Source organism: Vanessa cardui, chromosome 10 (genome assembly GCF_905220365.1).
Source record: "Vanessa cardui chromosome 10, ilVanCard2.1, whole genome shotgun sequence".
NCBI classification, from domain to species: Eukaryota; Metazoa; Arthropoda; class Insecta; order Lepidoptera; family Nymphalidae; genus Vanessa; species Vanessa cardui.
In genome coordinates, this window is record NC_061132.1 from 13,750,110 (window position 1) to 13,773,427 (window position 23,318).

The following is a 23,318-nucleotide window of genomic DNA, read 5'->3' on the forward strand; positions in this document are numbered from 1 at the left end:
TAAACTAGAAGAACACTGACTGAGCGATCCCGACGGAAACCGTACTGGCGGTCACTAATCAGCTGATTCTCCTCTAGGTACCGCAGGAGCTGGCAGTTAAGTATATTTGTTAAGCATTCTGTATCGCATTTAAAAAAATGGCATATAATGATTTTGTGTTTATTAATATTAAAAACAATATGGTTTCATGTTGTGATTTGCGAACTATAATCTTTGTTTAATAAGATATTTTGTGGATAAGGTTCTACATAAGCGTGCCTTAATTTTTTTTTTTAATATTTCTTTATGAGTCTATGATACACTTTATAGACTACCAAGCTCTTATGGTTATATGTCACTTTATTAGTCAAATGTCATTATTGACGTGAGAAGTTGAGCGCAGTCGAATCGAAAAGGCTGAGAAAATTCAATACTCGAAAATGTCGCTGTGGTCGACCCTTAATCGAAATGTGTTCAAAAGAACATCAACTTTTGCCGTCGCCGTAGCGGGTGGAACGTTTTTCTTCGAAAGAACCTTCGAAGTTATTTCAGTTACCATTTTTGAAAGTATAAATAAGGGAGTAAGTATTTGTTATGTAATTTCTGTTCCTGTTCAATTTCATTTAAACGAATTACTCGTCTCAACTAAAACAATGTAATTTATTGATTCATATCATTGCTAATGACTATATGAGCTGGAAACGTTTTGAAACAATTAATTCCTAGTCTGTTTTATAACCTCTACTTTTATTTTTCATTAGGATTTTTTATCTTGTTTAAACTATTAAACAAGATAAAAAAAAACTAATGCCCTTACATATGTGATAAAATGAAGTGTTTTGCTTAATTTTGAAATAAAGTCAATCTATTATTACAGTTATTAATTATGGGATATTTATCATGTTTTTTATTTTTATCCATTGGAGCTCGATATTTCGACATTATCTACTAATGTCTTGTGAGACTGTGTCTCTTGAACAATTTTATAGCTTAATAGTTATTAGTATATATTAGTTAATAACTGTAATAATAAAAATACCCATGTAAATTTATAATCTTATAAAGTCGATTCTAGATTCTAATAAAACTGTAATAAGAAAGTAACATAAAAGAAAAAGCTATTTTTATTTAATTTTCATTTTTAATATTTCAGAAACTCTGGAAAGACATCAAGCACAAGTACGAGTAATGTGTTAGAAAATGAAACACCAATGAATTAATTTCTTAGTTATATTGTTAACATGATTAAATTATATTAATTTAAAAAGAGTATGTTTTATTTCATATACATATGTTTAAATATAGACTAGAACTACAGATATTCTTGAGAATAACAGGACTATTTTTTATAGGCTAATTACAGAAATAGTTTTGATCATAATTTGGTAGCTTAGAGCTAAAAGGGCCATTGTACATAATTCAGTAAAATGTAAACTACATTTTTTATTTGCTAAATCATTTAAATAATAATTTAATTTATGCTTAAATGGTATGTGGATACATCACATTGATCATTCCAATAATATTACTCAAAGAAGCTGCATGTTATATAAAACAACCAACTTAAAATTGTCGTCTCTTTTAGCTCTAAGCCACTGTATTGTATATGTGGTTAAACCACTCAAGTTGCCTAAATTAATTATAATTTGTTTCCATATTGATTGTAATCAAATGGATAAAGTCTACAATAATTCTCTATAAATACATCATATCTTCTATATTATGAGATGAAATTGACTTAGAGTCAAATTCATTCAACACTATAGAATATTGAATTAATCTGTGCAATTTAATTGATAAATTCTTCTTAATATTTTGATATTATGAAACAGCATCAAACTTACTGTTTCCTTGCAAAATGGATGTGCATATGGACTATGATTGTATTTTATTTAAATATGTTATAAGAAAATTGAATGACTATTTAGGATATCTATAAATGCATTTATTAATTAATCTACTGAACGACAGCAATGTCTACTGTGCATTCTAGAATTATTGACACTTAATGCCTATATGGGCATACCTTACTAATAAATTGTTGTCAGTTTACATAGTACTTGTTAATGTCAAATTTTAAAGACAAGGAACAAATATATTTCTTAACTGGCAACATTTTATTATGTATTAATACATCTAAGTTTTTATTACTTTCGAGTAAAAAATTCAATGTATACATATTTAGAAGATAAAAAAGGTTATACATAAAGGTTCCCGCATGATAAAAAGAAATTTATTTAATTTATTGTATAAATTAAACATATTTCGTATTAAAATAACATTTAGCTTATATGCAATATATAGATCTATAATTTATTATAAATCAATATTCAAACTATTTAGTAAAATAAAGCCATCTCTTAGGCATATTATTTAGTCTCCTATCATTCACATTTCGCCATTAGAAAAATACACAGTCTCCAATCTGAATCACGATAACCGAAGATCCAGTGTATAGGAAATACTATTGTACATTATTTTCCTCTTATATACAGCCTTTCCTTGTGTTAAGTTTTAATACATATATTATATAATGACAGAAGTTTATAACATACAAACTAACAGTTAACAAAACAAAACAATTTGATATATTATTAATTTGTGCTAATGAACTAGGTTCTACTGTATTAGCATTTCTAGTTATTTGAACAGAAGTATCATTCATTCTTCTATAAAATAATACTGCTAGAAGTATAAATAAGTCTTTTAACACATATTTTTACTTTGGTTATATAATACATAGTCCCAAATTGACATTTCTATCACACATATTAAACAAAGTAATAAATTAATCAACAAACCACCTGTTAGGTGGACATGGATTTGTGCAAATCATCTTGCACATAAAACATACCCTAGTTAGTATTTCAAAGTCATCTGTTCACCATGGTTTGTAGTACGGGGTTCGATGTCATTTATGACAGACCCTTTTGTTATACATAAAGAGATTACAGTTTTCACCTAAATACTTTATAGTGCGACAATCTTGCCATCTCTTGTTGAACATGATACCAATATTTAGGCACCATTTTCACTAGTTTCCCGTTCTATGGCGTTTGTATTCCGGGTCCTCTGCGAGTGTGTCGGCTGATGACGATGGCGGGAGGGAGCGCGGCTGGAGGGGGAGGGGTGTGTCGACGTGGGGCTCCTCGGCGAGTGCCCATATTATGTCGACCAGAAGAGGTTGTGCGAGATTCTTGATAGCTTCTTGGCGGGCCACCTGAGACAAAGAATATGCTATTAAAATCTTTTTTTTTTTATTCATAATATCCGGTTAGGCATATGACTTCACTCCGCCTGATGATAAGTGGAAATGGAATCCAAACGTGAAGAAGACTAGTACGCACAGCAAGAATGAGCTGCACTAGTCACCTTCGCCATGCTGACCCGCAAGATGCCTCTTCAGGCCTCTTAAATCTTATAGTTAATAAGCAAATAAAATTGAAATCTACATACAAGTAACAATTTATATTGTAAGGTAAATTTAGGTGTTAGTATGATTCTTGCAGATTCGACCAAGAAATAATTTATATGTAACTATCATTATTATTTCGTTTCAGAACAGAGTTTTATTGTTAAATTTTTAATCAATAGCCTAGCCGTTTAAGTAAATCGCACAGTTACTTTACTTTACTTTATTCAGTACAGCGCTGGCAGTATTCTGAAGTGATTTCACAGATCGACGTGATGTGCAAAAACTGCCAAATTTTGCTGCTATAATATTCATGGAATGTGTAGGAAACCCCTTACCTGGTCAAAATGATGGACGATCATCTTCAGAGCGTACTCCTTAATATCAGTGGCCCTCATTCGGTCCGCGGCTTGTAAGATGGCGAGGACATTATCCGGCGAGACGTTGCTTTGGAGGTTATGTTTGCAGAACACTTGGAGCCGATTGTTTGTGAAACCTGCATACATTCATCGATTGTGTAGATAATAATAAATACATTACTCTGATCGCAATGTAAGTAGCTAAAGCACAAGCAGCGGTCAACGTAGAAAACTAATAAACTTTTTCTACATCGACTCGGCCGGGAATCGAGCCTGGGATCTCGGAGTGGCGTACCCTTAAAAACCGGTGAATTTCCTGACCATGGAGGTCGTCAGAGATAAACAATAACAATATGATTTTTTGGAATGTATGTGTGTATAGATAATTTATCTGAAGTTTCATATCGGTTGCGGTATTTGGGAGAGATCTTTGGGTTGTAATGTCGTCACTCGTTAATGATCTGGATAAAAAGTTATAATGTCGGATTTTTGGTTTGAAGTCGGAAAAAAAAATGAAAATGCTGGTTTCTTTTTAAAAAATAGTAGGATACAAAAATACGTTTGTGTCATTCATTGGTCACTAGGCTATATTGTGTGTACCAATTTGGACCCATTAATAACATTTACAAATTATTTTAAATTCAAATTTATATACTAAGTTCTCAAAAAAATCATAGCATAAGAATATAAAAAAGGTTGTTTTGAATTTCGACGCCCAAAAGATTTATCTCATTGTGGTTACCCTTCTTTTGTAATCTTCTATTTCTATCGTCAAGATTCATTCAAGGATTTTACGAGTTACTGTTCATTACTATGACAGCGTACTTATCATTTTTCAATGTCAAATATTTGTCTCTTGAAACTCCATCAAAACTTCGTTCACAAAATCTGGAATAGCATCGGTTTTGCGACTCCTTCACTGATAGCTTAGACTTTTGGGTACAAATACCAAAATTCCTTTCGACATTTTTCTCGTTTCCACAATATTTTCGCATGCAAGCAATAAACCTTCTTCCTGTGCACATTACGTGCTTTTGCTGATACTTTTGTATTTTTACAAGCTTTTGCCATCAGATATGTTGGCTTCTTTCAGATGACAATGGAATTATTATAAATGATGCCGTAAGTTGCTCTATGAAACGCAGTTCTTCGTTTGAGTTCTTTCATCATTGCTATATTTCTTCAGAAGATCTTTTTGTAAGATGACCTGAGGTTTTCAGTAACAATACCTTACTAGTAATAATTTACTATGTTTTTATGTCCGCTTGCGTGTTGTGTCAATTAAAATAGAAGTTTAAAGTTATAAGTTTAAAACATAATTTGCAACGGCAGTATACTCTTTTTTGTTCCCTTTGGAGAGGTAAGGATGACTTTCTCCGCTATTACCAAACCTTTTCTTCTTAGATGGCGCAGGTCCTGTCTCGTTGTCTTTCTCTTCAAAGGGTTCAGATGCCCACATTATCTAAATAAGAAGCAGCATTTTCGCCATCATAGCTATCAAATATACTACACCATACCAAATAAAAGCAAGCCATGAATTAAGTGTTTTAAAAGGCAGTGCGTATCAAAAATAATAAAAAATCTGTAGGCAATATAATCAAATATCATGATTTTTTTCCTTTGTAAATATTTCTAATTATTTTGAAAAATAAACATTATTTATTACCTTTTAAATAATGGCTTTTTAAAGTAAATCAAATTAAAATAACATTATAACTTTCTTATTACATAATAAGAATGAATGAGAATGTTAGTGAAATTTGCTGTTAATTAAAAAATACCAGATAACAACACGATTACTTAACAGACGATATAAAATCAATTTTCAACAAGCAAAACAATATAGGTAAATGAAAATTAGCCAATCCAACCTTGTCGTCGTTTCATTCAATTTTGTGGAAAATATATACAGATATATTTTTTTTTTATGGAATAGGTGGCAAACGAGTAGGAGGCTCACCTGATAGAAAGTGACTACCACCGCCCATGGACATCTGCAACACCAGGAGGCTTGCAGGTGCGTTGCCGGCCTTTAAGAAAGGAGTAGGCTCTTTTCTTGAAGGTTCCCATGTCGTATCGGTTCGGAAAAACCGCCGGCGAAACCTGTTTCCACAAAGTGGTTGTGCGAGGCAGAAAATGTCTAAGAAATCGCGCTGTTGTGGATTTTCGGACATCAAGATGGTGCGGGTGAAACTTAGAATTTTGACGAGATGTCCGAAGGTGAAATGAGGCTCGAAATATCAACGCCAAGTATTCCGATACTACCTGTAGCGGCTATCGGGATGTTCTCAAATCGTGGAGATATGACAAATGGTGTTTTTTTAGCGGTTAACGCGCAAACTTGCGTCTTTTTGGGGTTGAAATGGACTAAATTTAGCCGGCCCCAGTTCGAGATTTCTTTTAACGAAGACTCGATTTCAGACACAAGTTTGTTCCGGTTTTCTTCGACGTTTTCCCGATAAATATTAGCGCGGCCGGTGTATAAGGTGTCTACGGTACTGTCGTCTGCATAGCAATGAATGTTCCCAATTTGCAACAAGTCATTGATATGCAGAAGAAACAAAGTGGGTGATAGAACGCAGCCTTGTGGAACACCAGCATTGACGAACTTTAAGTCGGAGCATGCACCGTCGACAACGACCTTGATGCTCCGATCTGCCAAAAAGCTGGTAATCCAATTGCATAATTTCCCGGGAAGCTCATAGGAAGGAAGCTTCGAAAGAAGCGCTTTGTGCCACACGCGATCGAAGGCCATCGCTATGTCCAAGCTGGCTGCTAATGCCTCACCCTTGCTCTCAACTGCTTCAGCCCTTCTATGAGTAAGGTAAACTAGAAGATCACCGGCCGACCGACCCCGACGGAAACCGTACTGGCGGTCGCTAATCAGCTGGTTCTCCTCTAGGTACCGCAGGAGCTGGCAGTTAATAAGGGACTCCATTATCTTGGAGAGCAAGGAGGTGATGGCTATAGGCATATAATTGGACGGATCTGAGCGGTTGCCTTTTTTAGGGATCGGATGCACCAAAGCAGTCTTCCAGGAGTTCGGGACGACGCCTAATGCGTAGGATTGCCGGAAAAGACGCGTTAAGACCGGTGCCAACTCGGGAGCACATGTCCGTAGCACGATTGGAGGGATGCCATCGGGTCCACTCGACTTGTGAATGTCCAAGGAAAGAAGTGCTTTCCGAACTGCACTTTGCCGAAATTTAACCTCCGGCATCGTCGTATCACACCGCGGGATTGATGGTGGTGACTTTCCTTGGTCATCCAGAGTCGAGTTCGAGGCGAAGAGAGACCCTAAAAGATCGGCCTTCTCCTTCGCGGTATGGGCCAATGACTCACCGTCCCTGTGCAAAGATGGAAAAGAAGGCTGACAGAAATTCCCTAGGACAGCCTTAGCGAGAGACCAGAACGCACGTGTTCCTGATGGGAAGCGCACCAGTCTCTCGCCAATTCTGCCAATGTACTTCGACTTCGCCTCAGCTATCACGTTTTTGAAGGACCTGGAGGCAGAGTTATATTCCTTTCTGAATATGCTGGTGTTTGCATCACGAGACGCCGATGCGTTAGCCCAGTCTTGGTAGCGTTCCCATTTTCGGCGTGAAGCCGTCTTACAGAAGCGACCAAACCAGGGCTGGGACTTGCCACCAATGGGCACCGCAGAATATGGAATGAAAAGTTCCATACCCTGAAGCACTACATCGGCGACAGAGTCAGCAACAACGCTCGGATCATCCATCGAGAAAAAAACGCGCCCCCATGGGTAAGATGCAACGAAGGACCGCATCCCATCCCAATCTGCTGACTTGTAGTGCCACACGCGACGACAGCCCGCAAAACGAGGTCGTGAGTACCGTGTAACTGGCACTGTACTCTGGACGAGACAGTGGTCCGACGAGCCCAGAGGGGGATCGACGACAATCTTATAGCCGTCCGGATGCGAAGTCAGCAGAAGGTCCAACAGGGAAGGTGTATGATCCTCCACGTCCGGTATTCGCGTTGGCGAGGTGACCAGTTGTGTCAAATCATAAGCCAAAGCGAAGTCGAGAACAGATCTACCCGCATGATCAGTGGTGCGTGATCCAAGCCACTCTGTATGATGGGCATTGAAATCGCCCAGAATAATGATCTCTGCGGATGGAGTCTGCTGCAGCACGGAATCTGTAGCCAATTGGACGTGCTCAACCAGTCGGTCGGTTTCGGCATTACCGCTATGGGACCTATAAAGGCACGCGTAGATTCGCGGATGGTCGTCGCAGTCTACGCGCAACCAGATAATTGATAGGTCCTGCCCTTCAAGGCTGCCGAGGCGTCGAGAGCAGATATCATCTCTGACATAAACGCACACCCCAGCTCGTGGCACAAAAGTATGCTCCAATTTGTACCCGGGGTAAGAGAGAAAAGACTTTGATAAACAAGAATAACACAAACGAAATGGAATAAATCAACTTACCTTTCCAAATTTTGTTTGCCAAAAGAGGCCTTACGAATTCTTAAAATTATTTGTTCCAAATTCAAAACCAAACTTTTTTTTTATTGTAATGCACTTCACAATTTCAAATGTACGTTTCAATTCAACGCAGGCTAACCGAAAGCGAGCGATTTTTTAAATCATTATCTTGTATAGAACTTTTCCAAAACCCTATTTGTCTGAAGATATTGTGTTTCAGCGGGAGTCTGGAGATCACATAAGTAATAAATCCAGGCAAATTCCGACCATATGGTCACCCTTCAAAGCCACAGATAAATTTATTCTGAGTTCTGGTTATTATTATTTTTTAAGATTTTTTTAAAATATCTGCATGGAAATATGATTTATTCGTTAGTGTTAGTCATAAGCCTACACCGACTAATTATTGTGCAAATAAATGTAGTAATCTGGATCACAAACAAGTTTACTACCATCATAATCTGAATAATTATAGCTTATATTAATAAGTATAAACTGGTATTAATTTAATTCTTGTTACTATAGTTAAAGGCATTTCTTAATCATCTGTGAAACCAACACTATTATGAAAAGAACTATATTCACCTACTGCTTTTTGGCCGCCGAGGTTGTTTGGTTATGTGCTTTCTCTTTCTTTCTTAAATACACAACAATCTTTTTTCTTTATTGCACAAGGCTATGAAACCTGACGTTATAATGACCTTGTTGTGGTATATTTACCATAGTATATAGGAGCTTGGAACAGGTACAGCGAGTCCTCGGTGGGCATGTTGGTATCGCCGTAGTAGATATAGCGTAGCAAGGAGTCGAAGGCTTCTTCCGACGGTACCGTGTCGCATATTTGAATCTGTAAATATATTTCTTGGTAAGTAATTGCGCAGATAAAGACGGCGTCACGCACACTTAATGGGAGTTGAATTTGAAAGGTGAAGTTAATTACGTTCTTGTCACACACTTTATTATACAAAGCTACGCGTTGCTACGCCAAGCTACGCATGGCTATATAACACTTGGCGACGTTCTTCTGTTACGAGGATGGAGCGGTGAGCGGGGCGCGGGGGGCTACAGCGTGACTCACGTTGACGACGTTGTCGTGCGGCGAGAAGGAGCGGAACATGGCCTCGAAGTAGGCGGCGCGCGCGGCCAGGATGGAGCGGTGCGCGGGGCGCGGGGGGCTACAGCGTGACTCACGTTGACGACGTTGTCGTGCGGCGAGAAGGAGCGGAACATGGCCTCGAAGTAGGCGGCGCGCGCGGCCAGGATGGAGCGGTGCGCGGGGCGCGGGGGGCTACAGCGTGACTCACGTTGACGACGTTGTCGTGCGGCGAGAAGGAGCGGAACATGGCCTCGAAGTAGGCGGCGCGCGCGGCCAGGATGGAGCGGTGCGCGGGGCGCGGGGGGCTACAGCGTGACTCACGTTGACGACGTTGTCGTGCGGCGAGAAGGAGCGGAACATGGCCTCGAAGTAGGCGGCGCGCGCGGCCAGGATGGAGCGGTGCGCGGGGCGCGGGGGGCTACAGCGTGACTCACGTTGACGACGTTGTCGTGCGGCGAGAAGGAGCGGAACATGGCCTCGAAGTAGGCGGCGCGCGCGGCCAGGATGGAGCGGTGCGCGGGGCGCGGGGGGCTACAGCGTGACTCACGTTGACGACGTTGTCGTGCGGCGAGAAGGAGCGGAACATGGCCTCGAAGTAGGCGGCGCGCGCGGCCAGGATGGAGCGGTGCGCGGGGCGCGGGGGGCTACAGCGTGACTCACGTTGACGACGTTGTCGTGCGGCGAGAAGGAGCGGAACATGGCCTCGAAGTAGGCGGCGCGCGCGGCCAGGATGGAGCGGTGCGCGGGGCGCGGGGGGCTACAGCGTGACTCACGTTGACGACGTTGTCGTGCGGCGAGAAGGAGCGGAACATGGCCTCGAAGTAGGCGGCGCGCGCGGCCAGGATGGAGCGGTGCGCGGGGCGCGGGGGGCTACAGCGTGACTCACGTTGACGACGTTGTCGTGCGGCGAGAAGGAGCGGAACATGGCCTCGAAGTAGGCGGCGCGCGCGGCCAGGATGGAGCGGTGCGCGGGGCGCGGGGGGCTACAGCGTGACTCACGTTGACGACGTTGTCGTGCGGCGAGAAGGAGCGGAACATGGCCTCGAAGTAGGCGGCGCGCGCGGCCAGGATGGAGCGGTGCGCGGGGCGCGGGGGGCTACAGCGTGACTCACGTTGACGACGTTGTCGTGCGGCGAGAAGGAGCGGAACATGGCCTCGAAGTAGGCGGCGCGCGCGGCCAGGATGGAGCGGTGCGCGGGGCGCGGGGGGCTACAGCGTGACTCACGTTGACGACGTTGTCGTGCGGCGAGAAGGAGCGGAACATGGCCTCGAAGTAGGCGGCGCGCGCGGCCAGGATGGAGCGGTGCGCGGGGCGCGGGGGGCTACAGCGTGACTCACGTTGACGACGTTGTCGTGCGGCGAGAAGGAGCGGAACATGGCCTCGAAGTAGGCGGCGCGCGCGGCCAGGATGGAGCGGTGCGCGGGGCGCGGGGGGCTACAGCGTGACTCACGTTGACGACGTTGTCGTGCGGCGAGAAGGAGCGGAACATGGCCTCGAAGTAGGCGGCGCGCGCGGCCAGGATGGAGCGGTGCGCGGGGCGCGCGGCGCCCGCCACGCGCAGCTTCACGTCGGCCAGCTCGGCGCCGCCGCCGCTCACGAACACGCTCATGTCCTGCTCCAGCGTCGTGCCTGCGGACCCACACGCGCGCACTCTATTATTTTATTCTTGTTTATGTTTCCCAATGGGTACGTAAACAAGCAAAGCTGTCGCTATTGGGGTATGACGAAACTAAAGCCTGCACTCACTAAGTGACTGCATGGGGCCTATTGTAGCACGGGGAATTAGCGAAGATTCATAAGAACGTGCTGTTCACCTCAGACCGTTTTGTATAAATTTTAAGCAATTTTTTGTTTCCGGAATTGCAAAACCTATCACAGGCTATAATGTAAGAATTTCATCAAGATGATAAACATGACCTATTTTCGCTAATAGTGTTTACTGTTTAAGCTATTCGGATAAATACTTCATTAAAAAATCATACAAACGTCAAAGTAAAGTGATCCTTATTATAATTGTTATGTAAAAAATTATTGTATGTATCAATCTGAACGTACCTTGGATTTCCTCCTCCTGTTCGTTGTGGGCGGACACCTTGCTCGAGGGCTGCTGCCGGCGACGAATCACCTCCACCATCAGCCGCTGGTCCATTTGCTCGAACTCTGGCGACATCACGATGGTCGTAAAGTTGTAATCCTTTACGACGAACCTGTGTAAGAAAGAGAGAAAAATGAGTGTACGAATGAAATGACTCTAAAGTATTTTTTTAATAAAGCGCGAGCGGGCAGCACGTTGCCGTAGCACGGGGGCGAGGGGGGAGGGGGGGCACGCACCTCAGACAGTACTCCTTGATGCAGGCGAGCTGCGCGCGGTGCGCGGCGTGCAGCGCGGGCAGCACGTTGCCGTAGCACGGGGGCGAGGGGGGGGGGGCACGCGCCTCAGACAGTACTCCTTGATGCAGGCGAGCTGCGCGCGGTGCGCGGCGTGCAGCGCGGGCAGCACGTTGCCGTAGCACGGGGGCGAGGGGGGGGGGCACGCCCCTCAGACAGTACTCCTTGATGCAGGCGAGCTGCGCGCGGTGCGCGGCGTGCAGCGCGGGCAGCACGTTGCCGTAGCACGGGGGCGAGGGGGGGGGGCACGCACCTCAGACAGTACTCCTTGATGCAGGCGAGCTGCGCGCGGTGCGCGGCGTGCAGCGCGGGCAGCACGTTGCCGTAGCACGGGGGCGAGGGGGGGGGGGCACGCACCTCAGACAGTACTCCTTGATGCAGGCGAGCTGCGCGCGGTGCGCGGCGTGCAGCGCGGGCAGCACGTTGCCGTAGCACGGGGGCGAGGGGGGGGGGGCACGCACCTCAGACAGTACTCCTTGATGCAGGCGAGCTGCGCGCGGTGCGCGGCGTGCAGCGCGGGCAGCACGTTGCCGTAGCACGGGGGCGAGGGGGGGGGGGCACGCACCTCAGACAGTACTCCTTGATGCAGGCGAGCTGCGCGCGGTGCGCGGCGTGCAGCGCGGGCAGCACGTTGCCGTAGCACGGGGGCGAGGGGGGGGGGCACGCACCTCAGACAGTACTCCTTGATGCAGGCGAGCTGCGCGCGGTGCGCGGCGTGCAGCGCGGGCAGCACGTTGCCGTAGCACGGGGGCGAGGGGGGGGGGGCACGCACCTCAGACAGTACTCCTTGATGCAGGCGAGCTGCGCGCGGTGCGCGGCGTGCAGCGCGGGCAGCACGTTGCCGTAGCACGGGGGCGAGGGGGGGGGGCACGCACCTCAGACAGTACTCCTTGATGCAGGCGAGCTGCGCGCGGTGCGCGGCGTGCAGCGCGGGCAGCACGTTGCCGTAGCACGGGGGCGAGGGGGGGGGGCACGCACCTCAGACAGTACTCCTTGATGCAGGCGAGCTGCGCGCGGTGCGCGGCGTGCAGCGCGGGCAGCACGTTGCCGTAGCACAGGTTGGCGCGCAGGTAGCGCGCGCACAGGCCGCGCAGCCGCGGCACGTTGAGGCGCAGCGCCAGGCGCAGCACCTCCATCACCAGCAGGATGGTGGCCGGCGACTCGGGGTCCTCGTCTGCCGGCGCCGCAGCGTTATGTTAAAGGGACTACGGTCGCAAGCACTCAACCCGCTCGGGTCATGATAAAGAACAGATTACAGGTTCAATCTGTAGCGTTTTCCTCGTCAAACAACTTATATATTATATATGATTTTTTTTTATGTTATAGATTGGCGGACTAGCATATGAGACACCTGATGGTAAGTGGTCACCATCACCCATAGACAATGACGCTGTAAGAAATATTAACTATTCCTTACATCGTCAACGCGCCACCAACCTTGGGAACTAAGATGTTATGTCCCTTGTGCTTGTACTTACACTGGCTCACTCACCCTTCAAACCGGAACACAACAATACTGAGTGCTGTTATTTGACGGTAGAATAACTGATGAGTGGGTGGTACCTACCCAGACGGGCTTGCACAAAGCCCACCCCCACCAAGTAATAATATAGATACTCCTGTCAAAGTATATACTTATTTTAATGGGATCTTTGAAAGTGAAATTGAAGTTGACATATAATGCAAGTAGACGAGTGAAATTACGAGGAGTAGCTAATATTAAATAAATTTCAAATACCTTTTTCAGTGGGATCGATTCTGTCGGTGTAAATATAGTTGAGGACCATGTTGAAGGCCTCGGGCGTCGCTTCGTGCAAGATGACGGTGAGCTGGGGCCGGGACTTGTACGAGCACTCTTCAGCCTTCTCCTCGCCCGCCGCTATGCGTTTGGCGAGAGCCAATTTCGCTTCTCTAGAAATTTATATTATAATCATCTTAGATCAAAGACATTTTGTGTCTTAAATGAAATAATATAGAAATACCCCCCTTATTTTCTCTCCCTTCTCCATCCAATTTAATATGATGTTCTCATCTATACTATTTTGCCATCTACACAAATATTATAAAGAGGAAAACTTTGTTTGTTTGGTTGTAATGAATAGGCTCAAAAACTACTGGACCGATTTTAAAAATTCTTTCACCATTCGAAAGCTAAATTAATCCCGCATAACATAGGCTAAATTTTATTTTGAAAAAAAAATAGGGGTCCGTAAGATATTTTGGGTTTTTCGGACAAAAAAGGAAAAAATCTACTAATCTAATCTTGATTTTTTGCGTATGATGCCTAAACTATAATAGATAGAACTATAAAATGTTCTAACTCCGGTCCTTAGAGGGCATAATGACCTCCGACCCTAAGAACCTCATCAGATTCGTGGCTGATGTTGGTCTGGCTGAGGTGATGTGATCACGAATTTGAGGTTTACAATAGATCCAAGCGCCGGTTGCAGTAATTCTTCAAATGTTGATACCGTACCTCAGCAATAGGGATATTAGAAGATTGATCATGAACCGTTATCTACGCGGGCGAAGCCGCGGGCGACCGCTAGTTATTAATATAATTTATTTGATCGTGCAAAAAAAACATGCTTAACTTTATATATCATCAATATACGTAAATACAAAAGAACCATCATGTGTTCATTTTTAGAGTTCCGTATCTCTAAAGAAAAATTAAACCTTATAAGATAATTTCTTTGTCTGTCTATCCGTCGGTCTGTCTCATCAGAACGCATAGAATAACAAAGAGCAGTCATATTTTGTCTTCTTATTACCAGAAGTAACTGTCGATATAGATCCTGTTGACATATTAAATGTAAGGCAGTTGTAAAAATTCTTACTTGATCTTAGCTCTCAGGTACTGCGACCTCGCAGCCAGCATGGCCTGATGGGCGAACACTTCAGTCTGCTCGGCTCCCACCAGGAGAGTCACGTCGCAGAACTGCTGCGATTTCAAAATGCGTCCGAAGTCGTCGTGTAGTGTGCACCGCGGGTAGTTTGAAAGCTGTAAAATGAGATGAAATCTTTACATCTTTTATATAAATTATTTGGTCGGCTTTATGCAAGCTCTTGGTAGGTACCACTACCAACCACTCTGCAGGTATTTTTTACGCCAAAAAGCAGTACTTAGAATTGTGTTTTTTTTTTCTGCTTTGAAGGGTGAGTGAGCCAGTGTAACAGGCTTAATAGCCATTAGAGTTTACTTGGTCCCACATTGGTTGAGGTAAGAAATTGTTTAAAATGGCATCAATGTCTAGAGGTAACCAGCATCACATCACAATGTATCATTCCAATATGATAAATTATTATGATTGGAGAGATCATTAGGATGAGTGAGTGACGCTCGTGCTGATCAGATGCCTTATTGTGCGTACGACGGATAAGAGTAGAGACAGCAAAATAATACAAAATAAATTTTATTTTATTTTTTTAAGGAAATGGAATATATTTGGAATTATATCTAATGTACGATGTACCTGGAAGCGATAGAGGTCGCCGCTGCGCACGTTGTTGTCGACGGTCCCGCCGAAGATGTACATGGCGTCGCCCACCACGGCGCCCGCGTGGAACAGCCGCCCCGACGGGATCTGCGACTCGGGCGCCGGGTGTACCACCGACCTGCCACCACGGGCGTTAGCCACCACTACTGTATTACTTTTTTTTTTTTTAATCTTATTTTATTTTGGGACTTTTGTCCAACATAGGTACGTCAGTCCCATTGTACCCTTTTCCTCTGGTTTTACATTATTAATTTTATTGTGATTAAGTAGAACTCCAGGAGCATCCTAGCAGATTCTGACGAAGGATCTGCTAGAATACTCTGAAAAAATCCAAGATTGACCAAACATACATTTAAATTACATAAAAGTAACTTTCTCTCATTCTGAGTCTTGCCACATTCCATCAACAAATGATATAGGTCTTCATAACTTCTACACTTATCATACTGTGTTACTTGCTAATTCTAACATTACAATTTTGCAATGCATATTTCAATCACATAGAATATGCAAGCTTTTTCGTTGTATTGCATGAAAACAACAATTTTGACTATTAATAATTTTATTTTGTATACTTCTTTCAAATTGGCAAGGGCAATATGGATCTATGCTTTAATTATTTTGGCATACATTGTTAAACAGGACGGGTATAATTCTTGCGGAGCACGTCTGAGAAAGAGGGTTTACGAATTATGTATGAAATTAATAAATTTTCTTGGTGGTAGGGCTCTGCGCAAGCCCGTCTGGGTAGGTACGACCCACTCACCAGTCGTTCTACTAAATAACAGTACACAGTATTGTTGTGTTCCGGTTTGAAGGGTGAGTGAGCCGGTGTAACTACGGGCACAAGGGACATAACATCTTAGTTCCCAAGGTTGTGGGCACATTGGCGATGTAAGGAATAGTTAATATATCTTACAGCGTCATTGTCTATGGATGATGGTGACCACTTACCATCAGGTGGCGCATATGCTCATCCGCCAACCTATTCCATAAAAACAAAAACAAAAAAAAAACTCTTCTTCAACAGATGCCTAGTGCCTTTAAATGTGCCATAAGGTAAGGTGGTAAGGGGTTGTCCATTAATCACGTGAGGCTTGAAAGGGGGGGGGAGGGGTTTGATAAAAATCACGAAAATAACACAAGGGGGAGGGGGGGTTGTAGTAAGATATCTCGTGTATTTATTTTTTCGTCTAATGCGCGATTTTTTAACAAATATGGTCCTTAATTTCAGAATAAAATAAGATTATAGTTTATACCTGTATTTAAATTAAGATAATATTCAGAAAATTTTAAGATTCGTTGTAGGTACTAAAAATACACGTGATGTTGAGAAGGGGGAGGGGAGGTGGTCTTAAACCTCACTACGTATCACCAATGGGGGAGGGGGGGTTAAAAAATGCTAAAAAAAGATCACGTGATTAATGGACAACCCCTAAGGTATAGTTGAGTGCTTACCACTCGAGCGTGTCGAGGTCGTAGCAGTGCAGGTCGGAGGGCAGCGTGCTGTCGGCCGCGCCGCCGAACACGTAGAGGTGTCGGTCGTGCTGCAGCATGACGTGTCCGTAGCGCCGCGCCGGCGCCGGGCCCGCGCTGCGCAGCAGGTGCTCCGTGCACACGCGGCTCCACCTGCCCGCGACGATGCGTGCATTATTATTATATTGTTATTTTACTTTTATCTCTTACTAGCGGTCGTCCGCGGCTTCGCCCGCGTAGATAACGGTTCATAATCAGTCTTTTAATATCCCTACTGCTGAGGCACGGTCACATTTGAAGAATTACTGCAACCGGCGCTTGGATCTATTGTGATAAACCTCAAATTCGTGATCACAACACCTCAACCAGACCAACATCAGCCACGAATCTGATGAGGTTCTTAGGGTCGGAGGCTATTATGCCCTCTAAGGACCGGAGTTAGAACATTTTATAGTTCTATCTTTTATAGTTTAGGCATCATACGCAAAAAAAACAACTTTTTTGGTAGATTTTTTCCTTTTTTGTCCGAAAAACCCAAAATATCTTACGGAACCCTATTTTTTTTTCAAAATAAAATGTAGCCTATGTTATGCGGGATTAATTTAGCTTTCGAATGGTGAAAGAATTTTTAAAATCGGTCCAGTAGTTTTTGAGCCTATTCATTACAACCAAACAAACAGTTTTCCTCTTTATAATATTAGTGTAGATGAGGTAACTGAATCCTACACACGCGGGCCGTAGCCAAGCGTTAGTAGGAGCTAAGTAATAGTATAAGCAGCTGAGATGGATGAAGTCGTAATGAACTTGCGAGTGAGGCGGCAAGTGTTAAGGATTACTGCCTTTTGGAGTAAATCATTAGTGTGATGAGGAATGTGTAATATATCAAGTCTACGTGGCTTTTGGGTACGACCCCAGTTGATGAGATGACTATGGGAACAATATGGATGGTGTCCGCACGCCACTGACGCTTCAGTTCTATGCATTATTATTATTATTATGTTTCTCTTCTGTTTTTTCTCCCTTTTAGAGGGGTAGTGGAAATGATACACGAGCCTAAGCCAAGTGTATCGGCCTTTAAATTAAGGATCTGATAATGCTAAGAACTTACGAGTGAAACGGCAAGTATTGAGGATAACTGCTTTCTGAATGAGTCTGATGGTGGATGAGGGCATTTGCAGGGCATTTAGGTTATTCGATAGAGTTTTCGGGACAACGCCCGTTGTAGATATTACAATGGGCAAGATTTTTATGTTATCTACTTGTCATTGCCTTTTAATCTTATTAGCCAGTTCTAAGTATTTTGTAATCTTTTCAGTGTATGTATTAAGGAGATTGTGTGTGTTGCATACTTTTTATTATTATTATTACACCTTTATTTATTTCCACACAAAAAATTATAATTAAAAAAAAAAAAATCAACAAAATACGTAACATGCAAATTAACTAAATATAAAAAAATATAACAATCTAATTTAATTATTGAGCATTTCGCGTGCTATTGTATTGTTGTGTGGACCCCCTACGGGTAAAAGCCTCCTCCAAGGAATTCCATCTTTTTCTAACCCTGGCAGCAACCATCCATTCCTGGCCAACCGCTGCTATTAGCTCATCTGCCCATCTTGAATATGGCCGGCCTCTTGCTCTTGTACCTTTTGGACCCAACCAATTTGTCCCTGTACCTGGCGACATGACCCGCCCACTTCCATTTTCTTTGCAAGGCAAAAATTAGAGCATCAGTTACTTTTGTTCTTTTTCGGATTACTATATTTTTCACTTTGTCTGTGTCTTGATGCGTGCATACGAGTGAGTATATTAGAGACTAGCTTTTGCCCGCGACTTCGTTCGCGTGGACTTCAGATTCGTCCCGTCTAGTCAAGTAATCGCTTAAAATCGCTTCGTAAATATGCCATTATTTCTCGTACAAAGTAAAGGATAAAAAATTGTTATTGTGGGTTATTCCTAAGAGATAAACATATACCATCACGGACTTTTTTGTAGACTTTTTTAAGTTGTACAATACTGTAGTACATTGTTTTGATCTATCTTGTAGGATTCAGTCAGCGTTTGCAATGTAAGCGAATAAAATGTGTTTTTTTCCGACCTCACATTAGAAACCTCAAAAATTGTAGCCTATGTGTTATTCTGATGTATAAGCTATATTGTGGTAAAGTTTCATTCAAATCCATTCAGTAGTTTTTACGTGAAAGAGTAACAAACATCCATACATCCATACATACAAACTTTCGCCTTTATAATAGTAGTAGGATATACATTCAAATATATCTCTGTAGATACAATTATAATAATAAATAAATATTGAACAACATCACATACATTACTCTGATCCTAATGTAAGTAGCTAAAGCACTTGTGTTATGGAAATCAGAAGTAACGAAGGTACCAAACATCCAGACCCAAGACAACATAGAAAACTGATAAACCTTCTACATCTACTCAGCCGGGAATCGAACCCGGGACCTCAGAGTGGCGTACCCATAAATACCGGAATACACACCACTCGACCATGGAGGTCGTCAAAGTAATTCATGTAACTGGTCACTGTCGGTCGCTGTAAGACGCCTTCCTCTTTAAAAATTAAATGTGTGTAATGTAAATATTTCTGCATTTACGATCTCATAAAATAATAAGGAACTCTTGTTCAGTTGTTTTGATGTATAATTGTATTGTATTATACAATTAGTGAGTTTATAATCGATAGCACACCTTGGGAATGAAACAATCGCCTCCTGGCTATTTCATTTCATATTATATTGTTTATATAATATATGAGACAAAAAAAACCTTTCTTTTCAGGTCAGGGTATTTTCTTTTCCGAACCAGTGGTAGTGTTTCAATTGACCATCAATATAAAAAAGTGTAATACTTCTATATTGAATAAAATAATTTGAGTTTGAGCTTACTCACGTGCCGTAGTTAGCTCGGTAACGGCCATGATACATAATGTTTATTTTATCAAGTGTGCAATCAATCCGGGTGCTTTTCCTCTACGGTAGCCTGTGGCAGCCGTGTCATTGATTTCTGACCCAAGGGGTCAGGGTCCTATTGGACCAAGTGTGCTTTCTCTCACGTGTGTGTCTCGAAGTCGAACTGGAAGAGGGCGTTGGTGATCTTGGCGCCGCTCTGGCCGCTGAACACAAACATCTTCCCGCGAGCGACGGCCACCGGGAAGTTGCAGCACGTCGGCGGGCAGTCGCCCTTTTGCTCCACACTCTCCCATTGGTGGTTTTCGCCCTAAAGTAAAGTTAAAAATCAAAATCAAAAATCAAAGTATACTTTATTCAAGTGGGCTTTTACAAGCACTTTGGTATCGTCATTTAACAATTAAATGAAGCTACCACCGGTTCGGAAAGTAGATTCTACCGAGAAGAACCGGCAAGAAACTCAGTAGTTACTCTTTTTCAACATTTAAAAAAATACAGTCATGTTAGTCAATCTTTAAGTCAATACAATTATTAAATCAATACATCCTGCCTGGAAGTCAACAGGTATTAATTCCACGCTTTTTTATCATCTACAAAATCTTGTATCGAATAATACGCCTTTTTCACCAATGTATTTTTTATAAACGATTTGAATTTACGAGACGGCAAAGTTAAAAATATCTGTGGAATTTTATTATAGAAATGGATTACTTGCCCCAAGAAAGATTTATTGACTTTGCGGAGTCGGAAACTTGGCGTTATAAGCTTATCCTTACTTCTAGTGCATATACAATGATTATCACTGATTTTATCAAAGTTATCAATTTTACTGTGAATATACATGATATTGTTGTAAATATATTGCGACGCAACAGTGAGTATTCCTACTCACTGTTGCGTGCGTTAAAGTAAAGTACCAGCCTGTAAATTTCCCACTGCTGAGATAAGGCCTCCTTTTCCATTAAGGAGAGGGTTTCGAACATATTCCACCACACTGTTCCAATGCGGGTTGGTGGAATTCACATGTGGCAGAATTTCGATGAAATTAGACACATGCAGGTTTCCTCACGATGTTTTCCTTCACCGCCGAGCACGAGATGAATTATAAACACAAATTAAGCACATATATATAGCGGTGCTTGCCTACGCGTTCTAACCACTGGGCCATCTCAGGTTTTCGCCCTGCGATGGGCAAACTCAAATAAAACTCCGACCACTCACAACATCCAATGGAATAAATTAAAATATTTTTTTCACATAAACATTTTTTACTAGAAATAGAAACTATCTTTTCTTACTTAATTTATAGAATTAATTCTTAAAACTTTACCTAAAAAATACAAAAAACTATTTTTTGCAATTGTAGCTTTTGAAGTTGGAGAATACTTTACTTACCACTAAGTTAATCGTCCACATGTCATTCAAGCGGGCATTCCCATCATAGCCAGCAAATATCCACAACTTGTCGTCGTAAACGGCAGCGCCGTGAGCCGATCGTGGTACTGGCTCTCTGAAAAAGAAAAAGTGTTATTTCTACCTCTTTTTCTTTGTTTAAATTTTTTTTTTTTAACAAATTGTTCACTTACTGGCCAGTGAATTTCCATTGTACCCACTGAGCACTTTGGAACTTGTATTCAAATAGATCATTTTTATTGGTCAGATTCGAATTTGCCAAAATGTTACCAGTGTAGCCACCAAATACAAACATTGAAGATCTGTGTACCTATAAAAAAATTAAAATTCTTATAAATATTCCACATTAACTGCATTCACTATTATTATAATATAATGAAATCAGATTACTTACATACTTAATATTTACATAATAATTAAAATGCATTATAACTAGAATTTTAATTTTATTTAATATATTTTTATGCTATTGAGACAAATGATTTGTATTAGGATATAAAAATTACTGTAAATATTTAAACAAAAAAATACAGAGGTTAACAAACAATTTTTAAAATTAATGATGATAATGAATATTTTTTTTTATGGCAATAGGGCTTTGTGCAAGCCGGACTCGGTGGGTACCACCTTCATATCGGGTATTGTATTGTCACACAGCAATACTAGGTATTGCTGTATTCAAGTTTGAAGTGTATATATATGAGTATATATGATAGAGCCAGTAGTGTGACTACAAGCAAAACAAACTGAGATCTGAATCTTACCACAGCAGAATGATGATACCTCGGGGCTGGAGGAGTGCCCATACATCCGGTTTTAGTCCATGATTTTTCTCTAATATCGAATCTTATGAGATCATTCAGCATAGACTTGCCATTGTCACCACCAAACACATAAATTGCATCTTTGTAAGCAACTGCAGTGTGTTTACTTCGTCTGAAATTTTACAATTTTATCAACTACACTAACAATAATACATATAACATATTCATATTGTAATATGTCATAAAATTATATAGTATACATAGTATACCATAATAGAAAATGCTTGGATTTAATTTATATTATTGATATAATTTTATGTCATAGCTTTGTCTATTGAAAGTTCTAAATACATTAGTTCTACAGTTAATAATAGGGTATGATATTGTGGTTTACATAGTATTTTTTGTTATTCTATGTAAATAATATAAATAATTAATTAATGTTATTATTTTAACAGAATGTGCATTCTATTACTGGCACAATGCTTAGTGAGATTCAAATGTTAGTTTGTATCAAGTTTATTATTTTTTAAATTTCAAATAAAGAATAAAATGACCTACCTTGCCCCCACAAACTCATAACATTCAGACATCCGTTTCCATTTGTGTACGGTTTCAAATGGTCCAAACTCCATCCTTAAGCTAATATCAAGCTCGTTTGGGTTGCGAAGTTGCTCTGTTATCAACTTCGCTATATTTTGCATCTTTATGTCAACCGGAATGTTTGTTTTTTTTACTTCAGCTGACTTGTAACTATGATCTGTAATAAATAAGTTTTAATTATAGTATCGTCATTGTAACGTTGTATATGTTTTAAACGTTAAAATAAAGTAAATATTAATAACTTTGCTATACCTATTAGAAAAAAATAAAAAGATAACTATTCTTGCTCATAAAATGTTGAATAGTGCTTACCCAGTATTCTTAATTTAGGACAACACAAGTAAAGTAGAATATTAATCCAGGACACTGTTGAAATATAAGAAATCTCGAAATAAACTATAAACGATATATAGGTCGACTGTTTTGGATATGGAGTTTATTGACTTCCGTTCCGTTTCTAGTTATAGCACTGAATATTTAATTTTAAAATATATATTTTATTATATTTAAAACATTGAACAATTCTGATTGTTATTTTTAAACTCAATAAACCCAAGAAGGCCGACAATACACTTGTTCAAGCTTTCTGAGTTTGACACTTGTGAAGTTTTTCTTCTTGTTATTGATTTTGTCGTAGGTAGGTAGGTAGGTAAAACATTGTACAGAGAAGGGGTAACATTAAAAGGTAACATCTTACCAGTTTATAAAAATGATTTATCGTGAAAAAATTTTATCTGAATATTGCCCTGATATTAATAAAATGTACTTTCTTATTTTTAATTGTTTATAATAAAATTACCTCATATTTTAAACTCCAAATGTATTTGTTTTTCAAAATTAGTGTGCATTCTACAGTATCAGTTTTTAATTTTGGATTTACTAATAAAATCGATGCTAAATACTTCATTCCATATCCCTATGTGGAATATTTAATA

General features: G+C 41.4%; 2 protein-coding genes across 2 annotated transcripts; one reads left to right on the forward strand and one right to left on the reverse strand.

Annotated features, from left to right (window-relative positions):
• Window positions 1-336: 336 nt before the first annotated feature.
• LOC124532849 (cytochrome b-c1 complex subunit 9) lies at window positions 337-1,246 on the forward strand. The gene is made up of 2 exons (XM_047107953.1): window positions 337-560; window positions 1,133-1,246. The coding sequence occupies exons 1-2, from the start codon at window positions 420-422 to the stop codon at window positions 1,166-1,168; spliced, it is 177 nt and encodes a 58-aa protein (XP_046963909.1). The 5' UTR covers window positions 337-419; the 3' UTR covers window positions 1,169-1,246.
• On the reverse strand, window positions 1,196-23,010 carry LOC124532848 (leucine-zipper-like transcriptional regulator 1 homolog). Its single transcript, XM_047107951.1, has 16 exons — window positions 22,696-23,010; window positions 22,342-22,540; window positions 21,781-21,952; window positions 21,190-21,326; window positions 20,999-21,113; window positions 19,750-19,913; window positions 16,644-16,814; window positions 15,162-15,303; window positions 14,526-14,689; window positions 13,424-13,596; window positions 12,664-12,859; window positions 11,353-11,504; window positions 10,748-10,926; window positions 8,921-9,047; window positions 3,730-3,887; window positions 1,196-3,199 (listed from the first exon to the last, which is right to left on the reverse strand). The coding sequence occupies exons 2-16, from the start codon at window positions 22,482-22,484 to the stop codon at window positions 3,014-3,016; spliced, it is 2,379 nt and encodes a 792-aa protein (XP_046963907.1). The 5' UTR covers window positions 22,485-22,540; window positions 22,696-23,010; the 3' UTR covers window positions 1,196-3,013.
• Between the last annotated feature and the right edge of the window lie 308 nt (window positions 23,011-23,318).